The sequence below is a fragment of the Glandiceps talaboti genome, chromosome 6 (genome assembly GCF_964340395.1).
Source record: "Glandiceps talaboti chromosome 6, keGlaTala1.1, whole genome shotgun sequence".
In the NCBI taxonomy this organism is placed as follows: domain Eukaryota; kingdom Metazoa; phylum Hemichordata; class Enteropneusta; family Spengelidae; genus Glandiceps; species Glandiceps talaboti.
The window spans coordinates 25019959-25041819 of record NC_135554.1 but is presented as its reverse complement, the minus strand read 5'-3'; the positions used below and the strand labels follow the sequence as shown (position 1 = coordinate 25041819).

The window sequence follows — 21861 nt, the reverse complement described above, 5'->3', positions numbered from 1 at the left end:
TGGAAGTCAAGTATGACTGTAGAATTTTTTTGAAAATCATACGCAATATCATAATGTGACAGTAAGTGTTGAACAACAGAAGTCCATGTGCTTTATTTATTTATTTAATATTTATGTATTTATTTACCATCCAACAAATATTGTCCAATAACAACAGGGTTCTGTGTTAGTGCAGGAGGAAACTGGAGTGAAAACCTGCATTGTTCGGTAGAGTCAAACTGAATGAGACTCTTCTTACGAGGTAAATTTAATATTAAACCCAGAATAGGTTCAAACCCTGACGGCAGTGGTAAAAGGGAAGTGGAAAAACCACTCGGCCACCAACAACCCTAAATCATACTAACAAACACCATATAATGCGTTTACATGTACCATGTGCATATTGATAAATAAGATGAAAATGCATGGGGATGCGAAATATATTATATGCAAATGGGATGATTATTTCCTACACAAACCACAGAAATGAGACTAAAATGTTAGTAATTCATACAGAAATGGCTTAGTTATTATAAGCTAGCATACCATTGTGTAAGTTACACATGTTAAAATTTAAACAGTTACCACACTTGTCATACATACATGTACCTAGGGATGGGTATCATATTAAATTACGCAAATGAGATGATTATTTCCAAGCTACAAAAGTGAGATTACATGAACATGTCAAATGTTAGCAATTCATGCACAGTAGGTTTAGAGTGTACATTCATATGAGCTAGCCTATAATTTTGGTAGTTACACATTGTCTACACGTTGTAAATGTACTAATCACCGCACTTATACATACATACATACATACATACATACATATATACATACATACATGTTCCTAGGAATGCGAATACCAAATGAGATGATTATTCCCTACCCAAACCACAGAAATGCGGCTAAAATATTAGCAATTCACACAGAATAATCAGTTTAGAATGTATATTAATAGAAGCTGGCATCTACCATTGTGCAACTACACAATGTTGTAAACCACAAGCCTCCTTGCGGCACCATCCAAAACGTACCCGCCATATTTCATTGCTTTAGCAGAACTAATGTGCTCTGGCTTGTGAGGATGGTAAACAGATTGTATAAAGGTACTACTCACCAAGCTACATTTAATTGTCATACAATGTACATGCATGTACCTAGGGACGAGTACCATTTTCCATTACTTTTAGAAATATATGTACAAATGTATCTATTTTTTTTACAATGTTATCTTGGAGATCAATAAATGAATTCATTAATCGTAAAGCACTACAATTAATGGATACTGGGAACCTCTGTGTAATAAAAAGTCTGGTAAGTCTAGATAATGCACCACTCCTTATCTAACAACTCAGGGTTCATTCCAGAAGTAAAGGTTCAATAATCAATGTTTCAATTACCGCTTTCTCGGCTTACAGTTAAAGTTGCGCATGGAATATCTGCCTTCCAGAATCAATCAATACTTGGCACTGGAGATGTATATTGGATTTTATTACTTCACTCATAAATTTGCTCACTATTGATTACTCAGAGATGACATTATAGTTTCCATGGTGACATTAACAACATAAGACTGTGACAAGAAATTTAAAACATTCCATTGTGAACAATTAGAAATGATTTGTAGAAAGAGCGTCTAGTAGTGATGCAGTGATGGAGTGCTGTTGTCATAGCAACAGAGGCATAGTATATATACATGTCTCTAGTACAATAACATACTTTAAAAGTGAAAGTAAATGTAATTCTTTTAAACTGGATGTTCACTCACCAACAGAGACTAACAGCACATATTATAAGCCTTATCACAATATAATACTTTTAAATTACAATGTAATATTTTTAAACTGAAAGAATTATATCACGTTTTTAAATTGGGAGTATATATAATGATTTAAAACTTTACAATTTACTTATTAAAATTAATCACCATAGCAACAGAAAGATGCACCACATTTGCCTCATCACAAGATAATATTTCTAAAAATGAAAGTATGATATAAATTATAATACTTTTAAACCTAAAGTTCACTTATTAAAATAATTAGCATAACAATAGAGAGATAGCACATTTGTCTCATCACAATACAATATTTTTAAACTGAAAGTATGATATAATACTTTTAAACCTAAATTTCACTTATTAAAATCAATCAGCATAGCAACAGAATTTGCCTCATCACAATATAATATTTTTAAAATGAAAGTATATACTGAAAGTTCACTTATTAAAATTTGTAACATAGCAACAAACTGAGGCAATTAGCACAGTTGTCTTATTACAATATTACCTTTAGTCTGAAAGTATTATAAAACGATGCTTTTAAAATAAAATTTCACTCATTAAAATATAGATATATATATATATCATATTCTATACCAATTTTCTGCAGATGTTATATTGAATTTCAAAAGAGTCAAATTCTTATAATTATAAATCCCAAACAATTTCTTTGGCTTGCATACATAATGTTTGATGGAAAAATTTGATAAGTGCTATGGTTTCATCCTTCAGATTTCAGTTTTTCGTTCTACTTTTATTAAAATGTATTTGTTTATGATGTTTTATGTGAGAAGATGCCTTTTACACGATGCACTGAGGTGGAAAGAAATCTTACAATACAACGGGGAAAAACCTACTTAAATGTACGTTGTTGAACAAAATGGAAGAAAACTAATAAATGAAAGTTATATAGGATCAACTTTATACATGAATAAACGGAAATAAGATAGCAAAAAGGAACAATAGTGATAGAATTTTAACATCCGCTGATGACAAACTGGGCAAATATACTGGAAAGATTTGTTAACTGATTCAGCTGAGTGAAGAATTACAGAGTGAGATTGCATGCAACCATACATGTACTTGCTAATGGTAAAAGATTTGCTATCCAATTCAGTTGCATGATAAAATGATACAGTAAGTGCACACAGTGCTTACTAGCAAATAGTAACACAAGGCAGAAATAATCACATTTTACACACAATTTAGTTTAGTCTTTAGAAGCAAAGTCCCTAAGCCTTGGATCAATGAAGCTTGTCATATAATCACCTGCCTGTCTGAATCACCACGATTTGACTCGGCATCCTAATCTACTTGGAGTCTGTGAGACTTCGCACTATGCGCAGTAGAAAGCAACATAATAGGTTCTAATCAACTTTTACATTCTGTGTGTGTTTTAAGACTCACTTTCCATGGATTATTGCATATACAGCAGTTATTAAATGGAATGACGATTTCATGAAAACAGAGTTGGAAAATCTATGTCTGTATGTGTGCCCGGGGGCTAATGATGAGGCTTATATATATATGCATATACATGTACACTGCACACAAAACCATGTACTGCTCTATGGAATGCCAGATCACTATTTTCAGAACTGGATTTGAAAATACAATGTATTTTTTCTTATTTAACTTTTTTTAAGCTTTAGCATGTTCAACTTGTACATGGATGTTTGATTATTTTCTTTTACTGAAGAACCAATTTCACATCTCAGAACAGTTAAGCACGCAAGTCCATGTGATTACATTTTCTGTAAAACACAATAATCTCAATATTTTAGCAACTCCATGAACGTTCTGTCACATACTGTACAGCTCAATAACCATTGGGCTAGAATTGGGTCATATCATAAGCTCTGTGTTAACATAGAACCCAAGGCACTAGCACCCAACCAGTATGTAAATGTTAACAATTGAGATTAGTCAATTGTTAACATTAGGCTGAAAATGCACACAACATACATTGTAAATAGGCATGGGTTTCTTCAGTTATTCTTCTCTGTGTCTAATACAGTTAAAATCATTAAGCACAAACAGCATATGAACATTAAAATTTTACAAGCAGAAAAATGTCGTACAACAACTGGGAATTACAAGTATACACTGTACACACAGTCTTTCAATCTACACTGTATTATCCTGTATAGAAAGCATTCTTTTGAAAAATGTAATATGAAAATTAAATTTCAAAAATTTACTGCAATTGAGTTCTCGATTGTGATTAGGTCTTATGACCATAAATACATGCATGTGTTTCACTAAATATCTTTACACCATACTATACTGATACATATACCATTTAGTCTAGTGAACCATCATGATGAAAGCTTTTGTATATAATCAGAAATTGATGAGAAGAAAAACATCTTGCTGTGTGCTCACACGATCACTGTGATGTGCTCACAGGATCACTGTGATGTGCCCACAGGATCACTGTGATGTGCCCACATGATCACTGTGATGTGCCCACATGATCACTGTGATGTGCCCACAGGATCACTGTGATGATCTATTTTCATAGATATTTAGTTTTGTTTTCACTGCCCTCTTTATATTTTGTCATGTATTTATTATAAATGTTATTTACAGTGTCTAAGGAGACAGACTTGATTATCAAGTAGCTATTTTCTGGTCTCCTTTTACCTACGTCAAAAATGTATTATTTATTTTATCTACAAATGTAAATTTAATAAGTAGGTAATAAAGAAGATTATATATATGTGCCCACATGATCACTGTGCTGTGCCCACAGGATCACTATGATGCGCCCACCTCTCACCATTTTACTTTTTTTGAATGTAAGAAAAATGCTTAGGATCGGCATCTTAAACTAGGGTTGGTCAGGTTACCAGAAACACATATTATTTTCTTTGGCCTAATCAAAACAAACGTTTCCATCTCATGGTTGTTTTTGCAGAAAATGATTTACAATGTACATTGAAATCTTTAAAAAATTGAAAAACATGATTGAATTTAATACTAACTCTAAATTTGATAACAACCATGATAGAGAAATATTGCATTGGGAATAGCAAGCTGTTACTATCAAAATGGTAATTCATTTCTGCATGATAGTTTATGATGTGGGAAATCATTTTATTTAAATTAATAAACAGATGGGAGGAAATCAGATTACAATTTGATGGTAAAATGTGTGATGACTTTGTATGTTTAACCAAGTAATCTAATAAACTCAAGGAATATATCGAACAAGATTTACTCAAAGGTTAGAAATGTGTTGCTTCTTAGAGGGATTCATCAAATCTGATTAAAATCAACGTAGGAATATATCTCAATGCTTTATTTACCTCTATATCCTTCATATACATATGTGTATAGCGACTATAGTTGTTTGCCTTCGATATCTTTGTTTTGGCAGTTACAAGCACCTTTTCTTACACCTGGTAATATTACATTTGTCCTGATTGGTTATTCAGAGCCACAAATGTAAATGTTAATGTCTATGGTATTGGGTCAGATGTAGGAAGAGATGCTCACTGTTTTATATATGAAGGAAAAAGAAGCAATCGAGTCATTTTCCTACATCAGATTTTAAAAGCCCACTTCGGATTAGGATTAAAAGCTAAGTGTGAAAACGGATTATTTGGCAGATGGGCGAGAACTAAAGAATGGTCCTGTGTTAGCCTTATCATGATTTTGATGCAATGACCGGGATTGAAACATGGCACTTTAATTAGACTGGGATTCACCAATATCGACGATATGCATAGTCAAACATGCCATAAGCCATTATTCTATTTGTTCTTTTTTTCATAATTTTTTTTTTTTTACTTTTTTGAAATAGGGTGATGCCTGCACAATCTAACTGAGCCCCCTCACTTTCTTAGAATTTCTAACAGAATGATTTGATTTATATCTCTCTGTACTTTTGTGAATAACTGATGATGCAGCTGTAATACGAACAGGCTTGACAGTGTCATGCAAGTTTTATTTCAGATAAAACATACTGAGAAAGAATCAGGCATTCTTTATGTACAGAAATCCCCAAACACGACATTAATGAGCCATGATTTACTATCAGATAACACTCTTTCAAAACCTCATAATGACCTGATAAGAAATCATTTGTTTGTAAATTTAGGTTTAGAGTCATGACTGCTTGATGCTGCTGATTAAACTTTAAATAGCACATTAAACCCTCATCATTGTTTTGGTGAGAAAATATGTGTTTGATGGAAAGTTGTACTGATTTATTTTTATAATGCGACACCTGTTACTAGGGACTAGTCGGGCCACAAGAGACATTACTTCATTAAATTCATACATCATAAGATTAAAGATATACACAGCGCAATCAATAAATGAAGTACAGTCATCAGCGTTGCATATTCGTTAATCTTTCAGCGTTATGGTCAACAGGGACTAGTTCGAACAGCTAAATACAAGTCATGACAGACATGTTTTTTAGCTGTGTATATGCAAGAGAACTGATTGTTACAAAATGACTCGCTTATCGAATGAGACAGTCACAGTAATTGATGTCAAACACACTAAAGTCATGAATATTGTGTAGATTATACATCTACAACTGTGAAAGAAGTCATTGAAACTTCACTGTGAATCGTTTGTCTATGAATAATTCAGATATGGCTGTCACAGTACAATGTATGAATGCACAATGTACTAAGTTATACACTGTGAATTGGGAAATGGGAACTATCGTTTATTGGATATTATGACTATAAACATATGTGTGTGTATGCATTATACAGTACATATATGTATGTATGTATGTATGTATGTATGTATGTATGTATGTATGTATGTATGTATGTGTGTGTGTGTGTGTATGTATGTATGTATGTATGTATGTATGTATGTATGTATGTATGTATGTATGTATGTATGTATGTACAATGTACATGTCTGGATGGTCTCAACAAATCTCAACTCATGGGTTTCTAAAAGTTCTGACTAGCTTTCACCTGTTAACAGTTCATTATGATATATGTACGTATGTGTGTGTGCGTGCGTGCGTGCGTGTGTGTGTGTGTGTGCGCGTGCGTGTGTGTGTGTGTGTGTGTGTGTGTGTGTGTGTGTGTGTGCGTGCGTGTGTGTGTGTGTGTGTTTGTGTGTATGTGTGTATAGATACATGTATACACACATCATCAAATGATACACATTGTAGCAATGTTACTTTTTCAGGCATGTATGCTGAATTAAAATGTAACAAGTGTACATCACTTTTTGGTGTGCAAAACAATAAGATGTAGCAATATTAAGCTTGATGATAAAATGTAGCAAGGTAAGGAAGATATTTGTTATGTCATACTATAATATGTAGCAAAGTTAGGAAGGTATTAGTCAATCCTGACCAATAAAATGTAGCAATGTTAGGAAGGTATTTGCCATGCCAGACATTAAAATGTAGCAAGGTAAGCAAGATATTTGTCAAGCCAATTGATGATTTATCTCTCAAATGACTTCAACTGTATGCCATGTATTAAATCTCAAAAACCATGTCACCTGACATTTGGTCCTCATCTTAAAAATGTGTTTAGCCACACAGTATACTTACCAGATATACAGATAGAAATTTCTCCTTTAAAATATCAAAACTCTTTTGTACACCTTCCCCTTCAAGAATTCCCATACCTGAAACATAAAAAAATCATTCAATGGTGGTGTTTCAGTACATTTCTACCTGGTATTATTAACAAAGAGAGGATGAGAGTACAAATCTGGAATTCTTCAGGTGACAGAAAAATGTAGTGATGGGTAAATCTACAAATTTCATGTCTTGGTATTGCCAGCTTAGTCCCATAAGTCAGCCTGTCAAGACTTCTAATACAATCATTGAAGATTAATTAATCTCTTCACACAGAATAATATACATCAAGCAAGCTTAGCTAGTGGTTGCTGTCTCAGACCAAGAGATAACACAGCAACACCCATTTCAAGTTACTGTTCACTGACTGTGTGTGATACAACCACACAGAAACCAATAAGAAATTGCACATGCTACACTTTAAGATAGCAAGATGGAATGAATATTTTTTGCAACATTTTATCTAAATGAAATGAAATGAACGGACGTGCCACCATGCAGACATGAAAAACAGACCATGTCAAAACATTGGCACCTGCATGTCTAAATCTATAATTGCAGTACATTTTAATGGTTAATTTCATAATCAACAAAAATGTAGCAAGAAGTTGCGATCTTGCTATCTTAGCAAAGAATATGCAATTTCTTCCTCAAGGTTCCTGTGTGGTTGTATCTAACAAATCCAGTGAATGGTAACTTGAAATGAGCTGTACAAACACGTACGAACAGATTTAAGTTAAGTTTTACACCAAGGTTGGTCCAATTCATTTATTAAATGTATTAATGTGCATTGTGATCCTTATTCACTGCAAAGCAAATTTCATTTTTTTTCATGATGAACAAAGAAATAATTATAACAGACATTTTTTTCAAAAAGTCACAACTCACACATTTTAATAAAATGTTGCTGAGCTGTTTACACACATATAACTGATAGCAGATGGTTGAGTATAAATGATATTGATCAGTAACTTTTGTTTCAATAATTACATTACCAGTTACTATTATTATACACTGATGTGGATGTCCTCATGGGAGGAAATGTCTGTTAATGGTTAAATTGATTAAACTACTGTTCCGCCACTGCAGAGATTTGTATCTCGATTGTAAATGGATTGCTTACATTCTGACATCTGACAATCTTGGGATTTTTTTTATACGACCCACATGAGTCCAAATGGTGATTGCATTCCTTCTACAGTGCTTTCCCTCTCTGTGTATAATTTTGGGTTGTTGCTATGGGCATTGTCATGGTTGCTATGTCTAATTTTGAATGCTCATTCACTGAACTACACATCAGTGTTGCTATCTCTGTGTGTGTAATGTAATCTTTGTAGATACTTATGACAGGTCTTATAATTGAAAAAAGTTACAGATATATATACACATTTATTCAGTTTATAAATTACTGTTAGTAGTACTAATGACATTAAGGATTACTAAGCCTGTACATGTCAAACACTGAGTTAACATATCAATAGCCAAAGAGTAAAAATTGAAATAAGGTACAGATCAGATTTATGCCATTAAAAACCTATGTATTTGATCATGTCATAATTTATTATGGTGCCAATGACGATGTAGTACAACTGCATACTTTATACAAGGATTCAAGGTGATTAAATTTTTGGATCGTTTGATTGATAAGTCATTAGCTTAGTTGGGTTGGTTGTAGATGTTACTTAATTGCTAATCTTGCACACAACAAACTGTTTGGTTGTTGCTAAAGGCATGGTCATGTTGTTATGTACATTATTTATTTTTGACTGCTCATTCACTTAACTACTCATCAGCATTACTGCCTAAATTATTGTAAAAGTATATCATTTGTCTGTTACTATGGATGTATTCTTTGTTGCTAGGAATATTTGTGTTTACGTTTTGTAAGCACACTTGTTTGTGTTGTCATTTATCATTTTAATAACACTGTCATTAAAGTGTGCATCTCTCTTTAACAAGCAAATTACAGAATTGTCTTTAAAAAAATTTGGTGTTACAGAATTGTCCGAAAAATTTGATGTAAACAAATTTTACTTTTGTATAATAATTATTTCTACTGATAGAGTAACATCATAGTAAGTATAGCAAAAATTAATACACATTGAAATGGCTGTTGAGTTGATGGTACATATTTTCAGATATTTTTTTTCACTGTTCAAATCCTCAATACACTGTCACACTGCTTCAGTTTTCTTGAAAACAGCAGAAATATCAAGAACCCCCCCCCCCACAATTTATTTTGAGCCTAATTAAATAGTATAATTTGGAAAAACTAGCACAGCATATTGAATTCCTCCCCATACAGTATTCACACACATATTAAGTAATTTCCTATTAAAACCCAAGTTACAACTTCTACACATATGATATATACATTTTTCTCAGCGCCAGTCCTCACAATTTCTCCTGTAGTGTTACTCATAGTCAAATGCAGTAATTACACTCAAGAGAAGTCACTAGAGCCTATTAGTTTATCTAAACTGATCTGATAAGTCTGTAGGTCATGTATTGGCATGGAGAAATACATTATTGAAGTCACACACACACACACATGGGCACATACACACCCCATTAAGATAAAGCACCACATTAATGAAAATATCTGTTTTCTAAAATCTAGTTAACCGGGTTTTTAACTATATAATGTATCATGTTCAAATCAAAGAAGTAGCATCTGTCATCTATACAATATACATCAGAAAACATCTTTTGTGAAAAAGTTCCTAACATTGCCGACCCTACCTCGGTTCTTTCCTGCTGACTCTAAATTTTTTATGTAGTTTTTCGGGGGGAAATCACAAAATGTGGAAAGAAAATCAGATTCTGAAATATTTTATGACACAAAAAATAGATACAATGCTGTTCTTTCTTTTTGAAAATTCTACCAGAGATTCCTGAATATGACTAAAGCTTCTGATCATAATTTTTGGAATGTCTTTCTTACGTCCAATCTGTACTGACCCTGTTTTTAAGTTCACTCACATATGAAAATAAAAATTATTCTGACTGACACCAATTCTGAATCTCAGTGACTTCCATGGCATACAGGACATACATGTACATGTACAGGCAGTTCCATGTGTATGGGCAGGTTACTATTAGCAGTTCAACAAACAGAAAGGGACATGCACTAGTACACGTACATATATACAGACAGATGGTCAGACCAGCTAGCAGCTCTGATCTCCAGACTGGCAGGTAGGTATAGGCAGGAATAGGCAAACAGACAAATAGAAAGACTAATAAACAGACAGAGATCAAGACAGACGGACAGATGCCTACAGCAATTGTACTGAATCTTCAGTTCACTTGCCCTATAGAGGACCGCTTTATGGTAATATGATACTGCCATTAAAATTTAGAATTATTCTAGTGGTGAATCTGTTCAACAAAAGTATCTAAAACTTATTTGTTTGTGTATTCAACTGAAAAACACTCTTTCATTAACAGCGCAAAGCTATACTTAATTCGTATTATGAAAAATAACGTGGCAGAAATGAACCCCCTTAAAAATAATATGTGGCAGAAATGAACCCCTTAAAAATAACATTTGGCAGAAACGAATCTCTTAAAAATAACGTGGCAGAAATGAACCCTTTAAAAATACTATGCGTGAGAGTGTACAAATGCAATTCATTGAATATACGTAGTCATGACAAAAACTAAGAAATACAGTTTTAGAAAAGTAGGAGAGGACTTAACATGGTTTTTTTGGCAAAATATTCATAGAAAAACCATTATGGTTACTCTGTGTTTAAAACAGGTACTAAAGACTTCTGATCCATCAAGCAAATACGTGATATTTTTAGAACAGTGAATGGAAATAAATACAAAAGCCCTGGAGGGGTGTAGTTTGTTCTGAGATTGTAAGTCAAAGGAAGACATGCATGGTTTGCTACATCATCTACTGACTGTTCATCAGATAGGAGATTAAATTTTCAGACGGCTTGTCAAGCATTGCTTCATTACTACAAAGATCTTGTCACGTTTCGATGACAAAGAGTCGATAGTTTACAGTCCGTGGTGTGTATCGCTGAGATTTCCTATCGGTTGTCATCAGCATTCTAATGATGTTTCAATTGACCTATCTGTCTACTGGTTGTCTTTTAATGATGATGTTGAAGTCTTGATACCAATACCCAGGACACTTAGTATCAGAAGAGAGTTGGTCTACCAAGAGGAATATATTATATAACTAGGGGAAATAACAGCATTTTTGTCAACTTTAATTGGGTTCTAGGGAGCCATTTCATGATTTCACATCACTAATACATATATATTGTATGTGCAGTTGCTGAAGAAAACTCGGTTCAATATGTTCCTGAATTGTTCAGTGTACTTCCTTTACTGATGGAAGTCAACATACATGCATTATGCAATTACAGAACCCAAATATTTGTTCCAAAAATTGTTCTTTAACCAATTTCACACAACTGTGAAAAATTATTACAAAGAAATATTAATTTGAAGGCTATAGACAAATAATGGCAAGTATGGCAAGAACTGACACTGAACACTGAGTGAGGGACTAGTTTCAATTTGGGTTTTTCTTGGCAATCAGGCATAATGAAAATGATCTAAAATCATGCAATGATTTTCCTGAACTAAGTTTCCAAAATATGCTTTTTATTCCTGTTCTATTCATTATTAATTAGGCCTCACTACCATGTTTCTACAAAAACTTGGTAACAGAAATGTGTTTAAAACAGATAAAATACTTTTAATCCCTCATGCAGCAAATACACAATTTTTTCAGAACATCCAATGAGTATATACACCCAGTGTCAGAAGGGGAGAAAACAGGTAAAGTTTGCATACATGTAGATATATCCATACCATCTACCATAATTGATGCAGGAAACCTTAGGAAACTACTTGAGGAAATCAGATAGTACTTTATTATAAACTGCCCTTAACCTTTCTCATTATATGGTTTTTCTTGTGGCTTCAACAATTTTGTCATGATCTACATTTGTACATGACCAAACTGCTGAATCTGATAAGTACAGACATATGATATTGAAACATTGCATCATACAGTCAATATGATTATTTTGAACTTGTTTTGTCCAATCCAATTCTGATAACTGTGTTTGCAGTGAGACTATGCATTATTCCATCAGTTTTTGTGATATATATATATATATATATATATATATATATATATATATATATATATATATATATATATATATATATATATATATATATATATATATATATATATATATATATATATATATATATATAATATATATATATATATAATATATATATATATATATATATATATATATATGTACCAATAGTTAGTTTTCTATATTAAGCAAGTTCTCAAAAATGAGTTACAGAAATGCAGAAAAGATTGTGCAGCCAAATAAACTTTCTAATAAAATCTTAAACTATACAAACCAACACTAGTTTTGTTGTAGTTTCACATAAATCAAAGTAAACCTTCAATATGGTACATAAGATTTGGAACTTTTCACTTTGTCAAAAATTTCTGAAAACAAAATTCTTCTTGAAAGTATTTCTGTTGAAAAACTTTTTTATTTATATTTTTGTTTTGTTCTTGAAAGGTTGACTTTACTGCTTTACACATAAAAGATTTGTAAACGGTAAACAAAATTTTTTTTAAAGTATTTTTGTTGAGAATGTGTACATGTAAGTTTATTTTTGCACTTGAAAAGGTGACTACAGCTAGAAAATTAAAAGTTGTGTGATATTTATGAACACACTTCAAACCATTACAGCTATTAATACACAACTAATGACATCTTACCCATAAAAAATGTTGTTGCAAAAAATGGCGATGCTATAATTTCATCAAGAAGAATTTTTCTGACTATAATTCCAAATGTCCTGGCAGGTAATATATGATCCAAAAACTTATACCAGCAGTGGTTGAAAGGTCCAAGTATAAGTCCTATAACAAACATCCGACCTGCAACAAAAAAAATGATAAATATATTATAGACCATTGAAATCAATAGAAAGTTGAGACTGGAACAATTCTCACTACCTGAAATGGAACATTACTGCCTAGGCACATCATAAAAATACTTAACATTCGATTTCTTGGTTGACATCATAACTTCTGTTCCATGCACTACACATGCATTGCTATAGGCATGGGTGAGAATAAGTCAACCTACTTGTGTTTTGACGTCACCTCTAGCATTAAGCAAAATGCTATTGCAAGTACTGAGAATAAGTCAACCTTCTTGTTCTATTTTGACCCTCTTGTATGAGGTAAAATGGTACTGCAGGTACTGAGAATAAGTCAACCTTCTTGTTCTATTTTGACCCTTTTGTATGAGGTAAAATGATATTGCAGGTACTGAGAATAAGTCTATCTACTAGTTCTATTTTAACAAATAATATGCTACAACTGCTGACATTAGCCCATGAAGGAATGGAACCTGTTACAAACAGAAAGTAAACAAATGAATTGGATTGATAACACTTAGCACAGCATGTTGGAAGTACAGAGACTTGTATTACACACCATAGTTTGATGAGAACAGTTTTATGGCCTCTTTATGAAGTGTCAGGGGAACTGGAAATTTGCTTGTGAACATAAACTACATGTGTATTATGTAAAGTGGCCATAAAACTTTTCTTACCAAATGATGGAATGTAATACAAGTCTCTCTACTTCCAACATGCTGTGCCAAGTGTTATTAATCCAATACATGTGTTTACTTTCCCTGTTTGTAATAGGTTCTATTTGTCCATGGTCTGATGTCAGCTGTTGTAAGTTACAGCAACCCTATGTTGTAGATCAATCTATTGATACCCAAATACACTGGTGTACATGTACATTTGTATTACAGCTAAGTATCATCAATGACTTGAGGCGAAATGCTGTCTTCATTTTGTAAATAATCTTGTCATCTGATGATGCTATTATCAATAGTAATTATTAGACATAAAATCATGAGACTTATTCACAATAGTATTAAGTAATTATGATATCATTATAATTAGTAATTCCATATCATGTTTAATAATATCATGTTTCATACTGACAGATGTACTTACTCTCCCAGGCATTGTCATCTTTTTTATATATGATTAAAATTTCAAATCCCAAACAAAAAATAGAAAGATAGTAAGCAATCTGTTTGAGATCAAATTACACTTCAATTTTCTGTTTTGAGGGGTATCATACCATTATCTATGGGTCGTCAAAATTGTTTTAAAAAATTTATCAGGTAAAACTCTAATTATTGTGTGGAGCAATATATCTCTTAAAGGAACTAAAACTTGACTGACAATAAACTTCTTCAATGGAAGGCAAAGATGAAGCTGGTTTTGTCTTTGCTGCATTTCTACAAAGCTACATGTAGGGAGCCTAGGAAAGTCATTTCTCTCAACCGCACATCATACGGCCACAATGATTGCTAAAATACAGCCATACCATTAGCAAATCTGGTTCAAAAATACCCTACTGGACACTGGGAGAGGCATTATGGGTAATTAACAATGTTAGGAGCTCCACACCTCAATAAACAATGCCCACACAATGTTGAGGCCAGCCAGGAGAAGAAAAGGAATGTTATTTATTTTCTAAAGTACAATGCTTCATATCACAGTCGGTCTCTTCTGAGGCAGATTTGTCAATTTTTGTAGCTCTATTTCAAAGATATTGTGCAATGCAGAACTAGTAGAAATTACTTTTGTGGGTCGCCTAAGCAATAACAGCTAAAATGGAAACAGCCTCAAGTTTGTTCCCCTAAATCAACCATAATAAAGCTCAGAATGGACATATGAATATGTAGAGCATTAGTCATTACCACTTCATTCATTTGACTTCATTATTTTGTTTCTCCCTATCCACTATGGACACAGGTTGAATTATAACTAGTGTAATTTCTATTTCACTTCATGACGGATGCTGACCTGATTTGCATGTATGAAGCACGCCCCCACATGGCCATTAATAGAAATGATCTTACAACTTACTGACCAATCAGAATACTCTTTTTACATCATTGAAAACCAGCGCCATTTTATAGGTGTCATACAACCATGGTACACATGTATGGTATGGATGTCATCACTAGATTCGTAACTCACTAAGACACGTGGATATGTATATGTACTTCACATGTCATTTTGACTCATTTTGACAAAAAGGTTAAATTTTGCAATTTGATTTATTTTGGTTGCCATAGTAACAACTGTACTCAATTCTTATGATACCATTGGATTTAGCACTAAGAGAAATGCAGGGCTACATGGAAATCATGTGTCACTATGACATAGTTTGGCAAAGAAAAAGAATTTCATATATTTTACATTTTGGCTACCATGGCAATAACAAAAAAAAAATTCTGTAGATAAAGGTGGATTTACTAATTTAAGTGATAAACACCTATAGATACACATAATGCCATTTTGAGTGATTTTGTCAAAAATGTTTAATAATATTTCACTATGAAATTTAATCAGTTAGTCCTTGAATTATAGCCAAGCTTTCCATAAAGTTTTATTTCAATCCATCTATAATTTAGTGGGATAACAAAAATGCCTCTTTTTCATTTACACTTGTTTTGGTTGCCATGGTAATCATGGATTGCCATCAAAAAGTCTAACTTTGCTTTTGTCTTATAGGCAATCATTCAATAAAGATTTTTGCCTAAACCGTCCATAAATTTTTCAGATACATGCATCTTCCCTACAAACAAACAAACAGGGGAAAATTTAACACTGTCCAATTCCGATTGGTTGAAATACTACCAATTATCAATAAAGAAAGCTATCTAAATTTTAGTCTCACAGTAGTAAGACCTTGATCTGCATTCAAAAGGTTACTTAAATAAAGCCGAGAATGACATTGCCTCTGGTACACAAGTCCAAAAGAGTGCCTTGGGCGTTATGTGACCTGTGGTCGCTTTTAAGGGAATTAGCAGAAGTGCCCGAGGGTCTTGCAAATAGCAGAATTGTAGAAATTTAACTGTCATTTATTTAAATGTCAATTGTATCTACTCCTCACAGTCACAGCATACTTCTTTATTTCATTTCATAACCCTAAAGGCATTTAATTGGGATGGAACTAAGTACTTTAGTGTGTTTGAGAAAATGAAACCTATACTTCAAACCACTTCTGTTTCTGTAAATATGGCATCAAAGCAGTCAACAGACTAAAGATTCTCCCTTCCTGGTCACCAACCAACCAGGAATACAAATCTTACTAGTCTCTGAGTCGTCTTATAAATATCTTCTATCAAGGACACTGCATATTGTGTAAGCCATGTGATGCAAACAAATAAGCTGATTTTGTAGTTTTTAATTAGAATAATTCCACTGAAAGTTACAGGCTGAAAAACCATTGATAACAGTATAGCACAGTTGCAGAAAAGTACTAAATTCAAGGACATTTTAAGTGAAAAAGTTTTTTCCAAAACTGGAAGTACAATGAGAAAAACAACAGGCACTTCATTGATTGAAAGCTTCTTTCTTTTTGTTACTGATCTTGACCTTAAGTTTCAAGGTCAAATGTTGAACATTTATTGTTTTAGTTTTTTGGAGGTTTTAATATACAGGTAAAATATCTTGTTTCCTTACTTACTATATGGATGACGTGAAACTATCTTTATTATTCTAATAACATAACCCCTCAAAATAAAAAACAGAAAAAAATTTAAATTAAAATTTATTTTTTTTTCAATTTGATTTTTGTCATCAATTAAAATATTTATTCTGAATAGTCCTTATTGACTTAAGAGAATGAACATAAATGCACCTTAAAATATGCTTTCAAAAATGTAGGAAAAATAACATGAACATTTCTGAAGTGAAACTATGGTACATGATATTGGAAATGTACCACTATATAAAGGATATGAGAGAGTTATTTGTGAATGGATATTGATTGTGCAGGTGACAGCATACTAATCAATACCAATCAATCAAAATCAATCACTATATTACTTTACAACAATATAATGGCAAGTATTTCCGTTCAGGATTCACCATATCAGGATATCCTACATTGGACTTGATGAGTTCTTGCAGGGACAGGAAACACAGAGTCAAAATATTATACTGAAATTTAGCCAGTACAGAAAATATTTGACTAAAACCGAGTTTATGTTGTATACATTTTTGTGTGTAATTTTTGTTGCATATTTATAAGATGCTTGAATCATTCTCCTAATGAAAGCATGCTTAATCATTGCATGCAATTGACTGAACCCAAACCCACTAATGTAAAATATATTAAGGTGAATTACAGTGTGGCTGGAACTATCATAAATTCATTAAGGATGTTTTTTTACAGCCTAGAAAAAATAATTGTTTGTATTTTTTGCTTACATTTCACTTTTATTATAAAGACATTTTCTTTCCAATTTATTTTATTCATTTATTTTATTATTTTTAATCACAAAGGAAAATAAATAAATTTGTAAACATTGTCATGAATTGAAAAGATTTCAACTTTGTTGCTTCTATGCTTTCTTTCAAAGTCGGGCGTACAGAAAGCTATCATTGTATTTTGCTTATTCATAAACAGTGTGGATGGGTTTATACAAGTTTACAATCAACCAATCAATCTTTATTGTATAACAACATGCCATAGTGCAGCAAGCATGAAAAGCATACAAAAATAAAGTGAATACAATACAATCCTTTAAAAAATTGCTGGAGGACTGTTCACATCAATAAGAAATTTTCCAAGAGGAAGTTTATAGTCTGACCGCCAAAATATGCACAAACAAAAATTATACAAAAATACAGCTAGTTTAGGCCTAATAAAAAAAATTGTGTGGTTCCAATTACGCTCAATTTTAGAATAGTTTGGGTTGGTAGATTATTTTTTATTTTTATGTGTGAGTATTTAGTCATAGACCCTACATGGTTTATTTCAAATAATTATGTTTTCCGTTGTTTTCCATATGGTCTCTGTGTTATTGGTTTCATCCCATCAGATGTACAGCCATTACAGATTGGAAGAACAGTTTTATATTGTCTTTTTAAGTTGATGTCAGTTTCTGCATCCACTATTTCTGGCAAGACTTCACAATTTTCGCGATTTCGTTTTTTTTTCTCGAATGCGTAAAAAGAAAGGTTGAGGTCGGCAGTGAAAAACTAGGTGGGATCGTGTAACCGGAACCAAACAATTTATTTTGTAGGCCTAATGAACAATAACTACCTACATACAAGGTAACTAGACACATTACGTAATACTACTATTACATAACATTAGATTGCTACGATTCAAAACACGAAACCAAAACAGCCTTGTACCTTTATTTCACGTTTTTTTTTTGTAATAGACATTCTGTGATAAATTGTAATGGTTATGAGAGAGAAACCGGCGTGATCGCGTGATATGATCTACCTTCTTGAAAGTGTACGAAAGCCGAAAATGCGACAACACACTCGAACAGCTGTGTAGTTTGTTTTGATATGTTCAAGCTCATACGTTCATACGTTTGGACTTACCGGTTCTGCTCCAATCCTGTTGCATTGCCACCGCTGTTTGCCCACCTCCGACGACATTATGAAGCTGACCGGTGGATATGGTTGCTGACTCCGATTTCAAGTGTTGTTTCACGTGATAACTTCTTTCCCGACTTTGTTGAATGACATCTCCCATTGCCAATAGACCACCGCACGTCACAGTATTTGTAATAAATAAATACTTGGAAAAAAGTTTATCCGCGGTAGTTCGTAAAACAGACAACATGATTGTCTTTCGTCAAATACTTTTTTTCCCTACCTGGTGATCATCAATACTACTTTTAAGAATGATGAAATCCACGATTGAGTATAACAGGAGAAGTTCAACCACTGCCGCTCAATCTTAAAACTGCGCATGAGCAGTTCAATCAGGAGCCTTTAGGAAGCGATTTTATTCTGTATGACCCCCTATGTTAAGATTATATACGTTAGAGTGAGTGCACGTCGTCGACGCGTCGTGGTCACACAGTAGTAGGATGATTGTATGTGACTGAACATTACAAGACGACTGTACCATGATTATTGGTTCGTGATCAATGTTGCCACACAATGAAGTTACTTAAATGCAATTTTTCTGTGATATTGTGGGGCCCTGGTGACTTGTTATGGCGCACTTGCTGCGATGTTTAGCGAAATAAACTCGTTTCGTCACACAACTATTGACAACATCACTCTCACTTCACAGAAATCTTCATCCCTCTAGATCTCTCGTCAGAATCGTGTCCCGCCCGACCTAGTTCGTATGTAAGCAGGATTAATCTCTTCGTTTATTTGGCAATATTGTCTGGCCCGTGTTGCATCATCGTAACTATAACAAGCAAATGGTTCTATTTGTATCCAGTTACTAGTAGGGCAGTACGCTCGCTCGCTAGATCGCTGTCTATTTATGTGGTGACGGCGCCGCCATGAGGCAGAGGAAATATGCTCTGTTGTGCCTGTAGTTAGCATGCTATTTTTTGGTTCTGCAAAAAAAAAAAAAACACGTTTTGTACAATACTAATTATAAGGTATTCGAAATAGACCCCAGATTGCTGTATGGATGCGAATTGGGTATCTATGTTGAAAGATGTGATTAACTTGTTTCTACGATAAAACAATGTGAAACAACCAAGCCCAAGTCTGTGTTTGAAATAAATTGCACTAAAGTTTTTTAAAAAATGGGATTAAAAGTGTTTATCATGTACATAAGCACATTGTGAGTAAACTGGACAAATAGTTCCTAATCGTGTTAATGCATGTAATGTTACCACCACGTCATGTAACATTCAGTCTGCGCATGTATATATCGCTTCTCTGGATCTATTTATTAAAACATTACCATAAAATAAACAGTTTGATTATTTGCGTTTGTGCAGTTTCTTTACAAATCACTTCTTGTACGTATAATCACAGGGAGATCAGGCTCAGTTAGTTTTGTTTAGAAATACAAACAACCAAGTAAACAAACAAAATATTTCAGAAAAAAACAGTGAAGTTGCTCTATAGCTGGTAATTAAAAATACAGAATAATAGTGTGTGCGTGCGCGCGCGTGCGTGTGTGTGTATGTGTGTGTGTGTGTGTGTGCGTGTGCGTGTGCGTGTGTGTGTGTGCGTGCGCGTGTTAGTTTGTGGATGCTAAATTCACACTACACCAAAACAAAATGTACTGTGTAAAGTATGTGTAGTTGTCAGCAGTAACGTTATAAAGTGTTTCATAAACAACAGATGTCATGTGTACGACACTAGGAATTGCATCAACATATGATAATGGACTGGGCGAACTTAAAAAAAAACAAAAGTCATCCATTCTTGCAACCTTCAGCAGTGTTGATGGCGCTCTTTGTGTATTTTGAAAAACCTGGTCTCACTGAGGAACATAGATACTGTCAGTGATACATGCGCGCAATAACTTGGCGCATTCCGGAATTTTGGAATTAAAAATGTCAGGACAGTTCCTTAAATTTGATGGTATATTTATTTATATATAACGCTTTTACCGCTTCCTAATTACAGTCTGTAATATTACAGTTACTGGCATGAGTGACAGTTTTGATAATCCCCGGCCCCCTCAATATTCCTGACAAAGGTAAACATTACTCCCTCGTTCATGGTTTATATAAGCCTATATCCCCCCATAGGAACAAAATCGATATAATTATACAAGATTACAATTGCATTATTAATGAAGCTACCGCTGTAGTGAAATTTATCGATTTTGGTGTCTTAGCATTAAAGACAGGATACTTTAAAACAAAGCTACTGTGAGTTGTAGAAACAGCAGGCGTGCCAACGATCAGTTCCAGGTACATTGCTTACCTTGCCGCTACCACCACATTTTTTACACAGTCGGAGGCTGCTACTGGACTCAAGAACGAAGGTGAGATATATCACGTTTGTAAATTTTCCACTAAATCGCCAAAAAAACACAAACTCCACCCCCTCCCCTCCCTCAGTCCTCTTTTCTTTCTTGTATTCTTTCTACCAAAGTCTCACATCGCAAACTTGCTTGTGAACCCTACCTTCCCAGTCATAAAATAAAACCACATGCAGATGTAAAGTTATATCCTATATGGCCTGACCCAGATAGCTATATCGCAATATTATAAACGTGTGAAATGGCCGGACTCTTACATTTTACCAATAAACCAAAACGTCACTCCATATTTCTTTTCCACTCATACATTCGACTTAATCACAAAATATAACTAGTAGTACGTACATTCATGAATTATCTTGTATTCTGAAATGTCCCAATGACAATTTAGATCGCTTTGTGAAATGAGTCAAAACATAACTGAAGAAAATAAACTTGGTTTTTATTTATTTTATGCTATATAGGGTTGTATTGCCAGTTGTTGCGTGAACCTAGCCTTGCTCCCCTACTAAATTTGACACTATAGAGTTTCGTTGTTCTCAGTATTGATTTTTTTCCCAATGTCATCATTTTTTCTTGTTTGTTTTCCTTTTTCATATCGCGAGTTACCCCCTCGTATTTTTGTGCATGATCATACTAGATATGAGATTCGTTGTTAATATATCTGGTTGTTACAATTTACGATCTTTTTAGTTTTAC

The 21861-nt window shown here is 33.4% G+C and overlaps 1 protein-coding gene across 1 annotated transcript in view; it reads right to left on the bottom strand.

The window, feature by feature from the left end:
* LOC144437070 (mpv17-like protein 2) overlaps positions 1-19035 on the bottom strand; it is a 44452-nt gene extending 25417 nt beyond the window's left edge. Inside the window, exons 1-3 of the mRNA XM_078125940.1 lie at positions 18792-19035; positions 13120-13281; positions 7308-7384 (exon numbers count right to left, since the gene is read on the bottom strand). Of these exons, the coding sequence (XP_077982066.1) occupies positions 7308-7384; positions 13120-13281; positions 18792-19035 (483 nt within the window). The remainder of the gene's footprint in view (positions 1-7307; positions 7385-13119; positions 13282-18791) is intronic.
* Positions 19036-21861: the final 2826 nt, after the last annotated feature.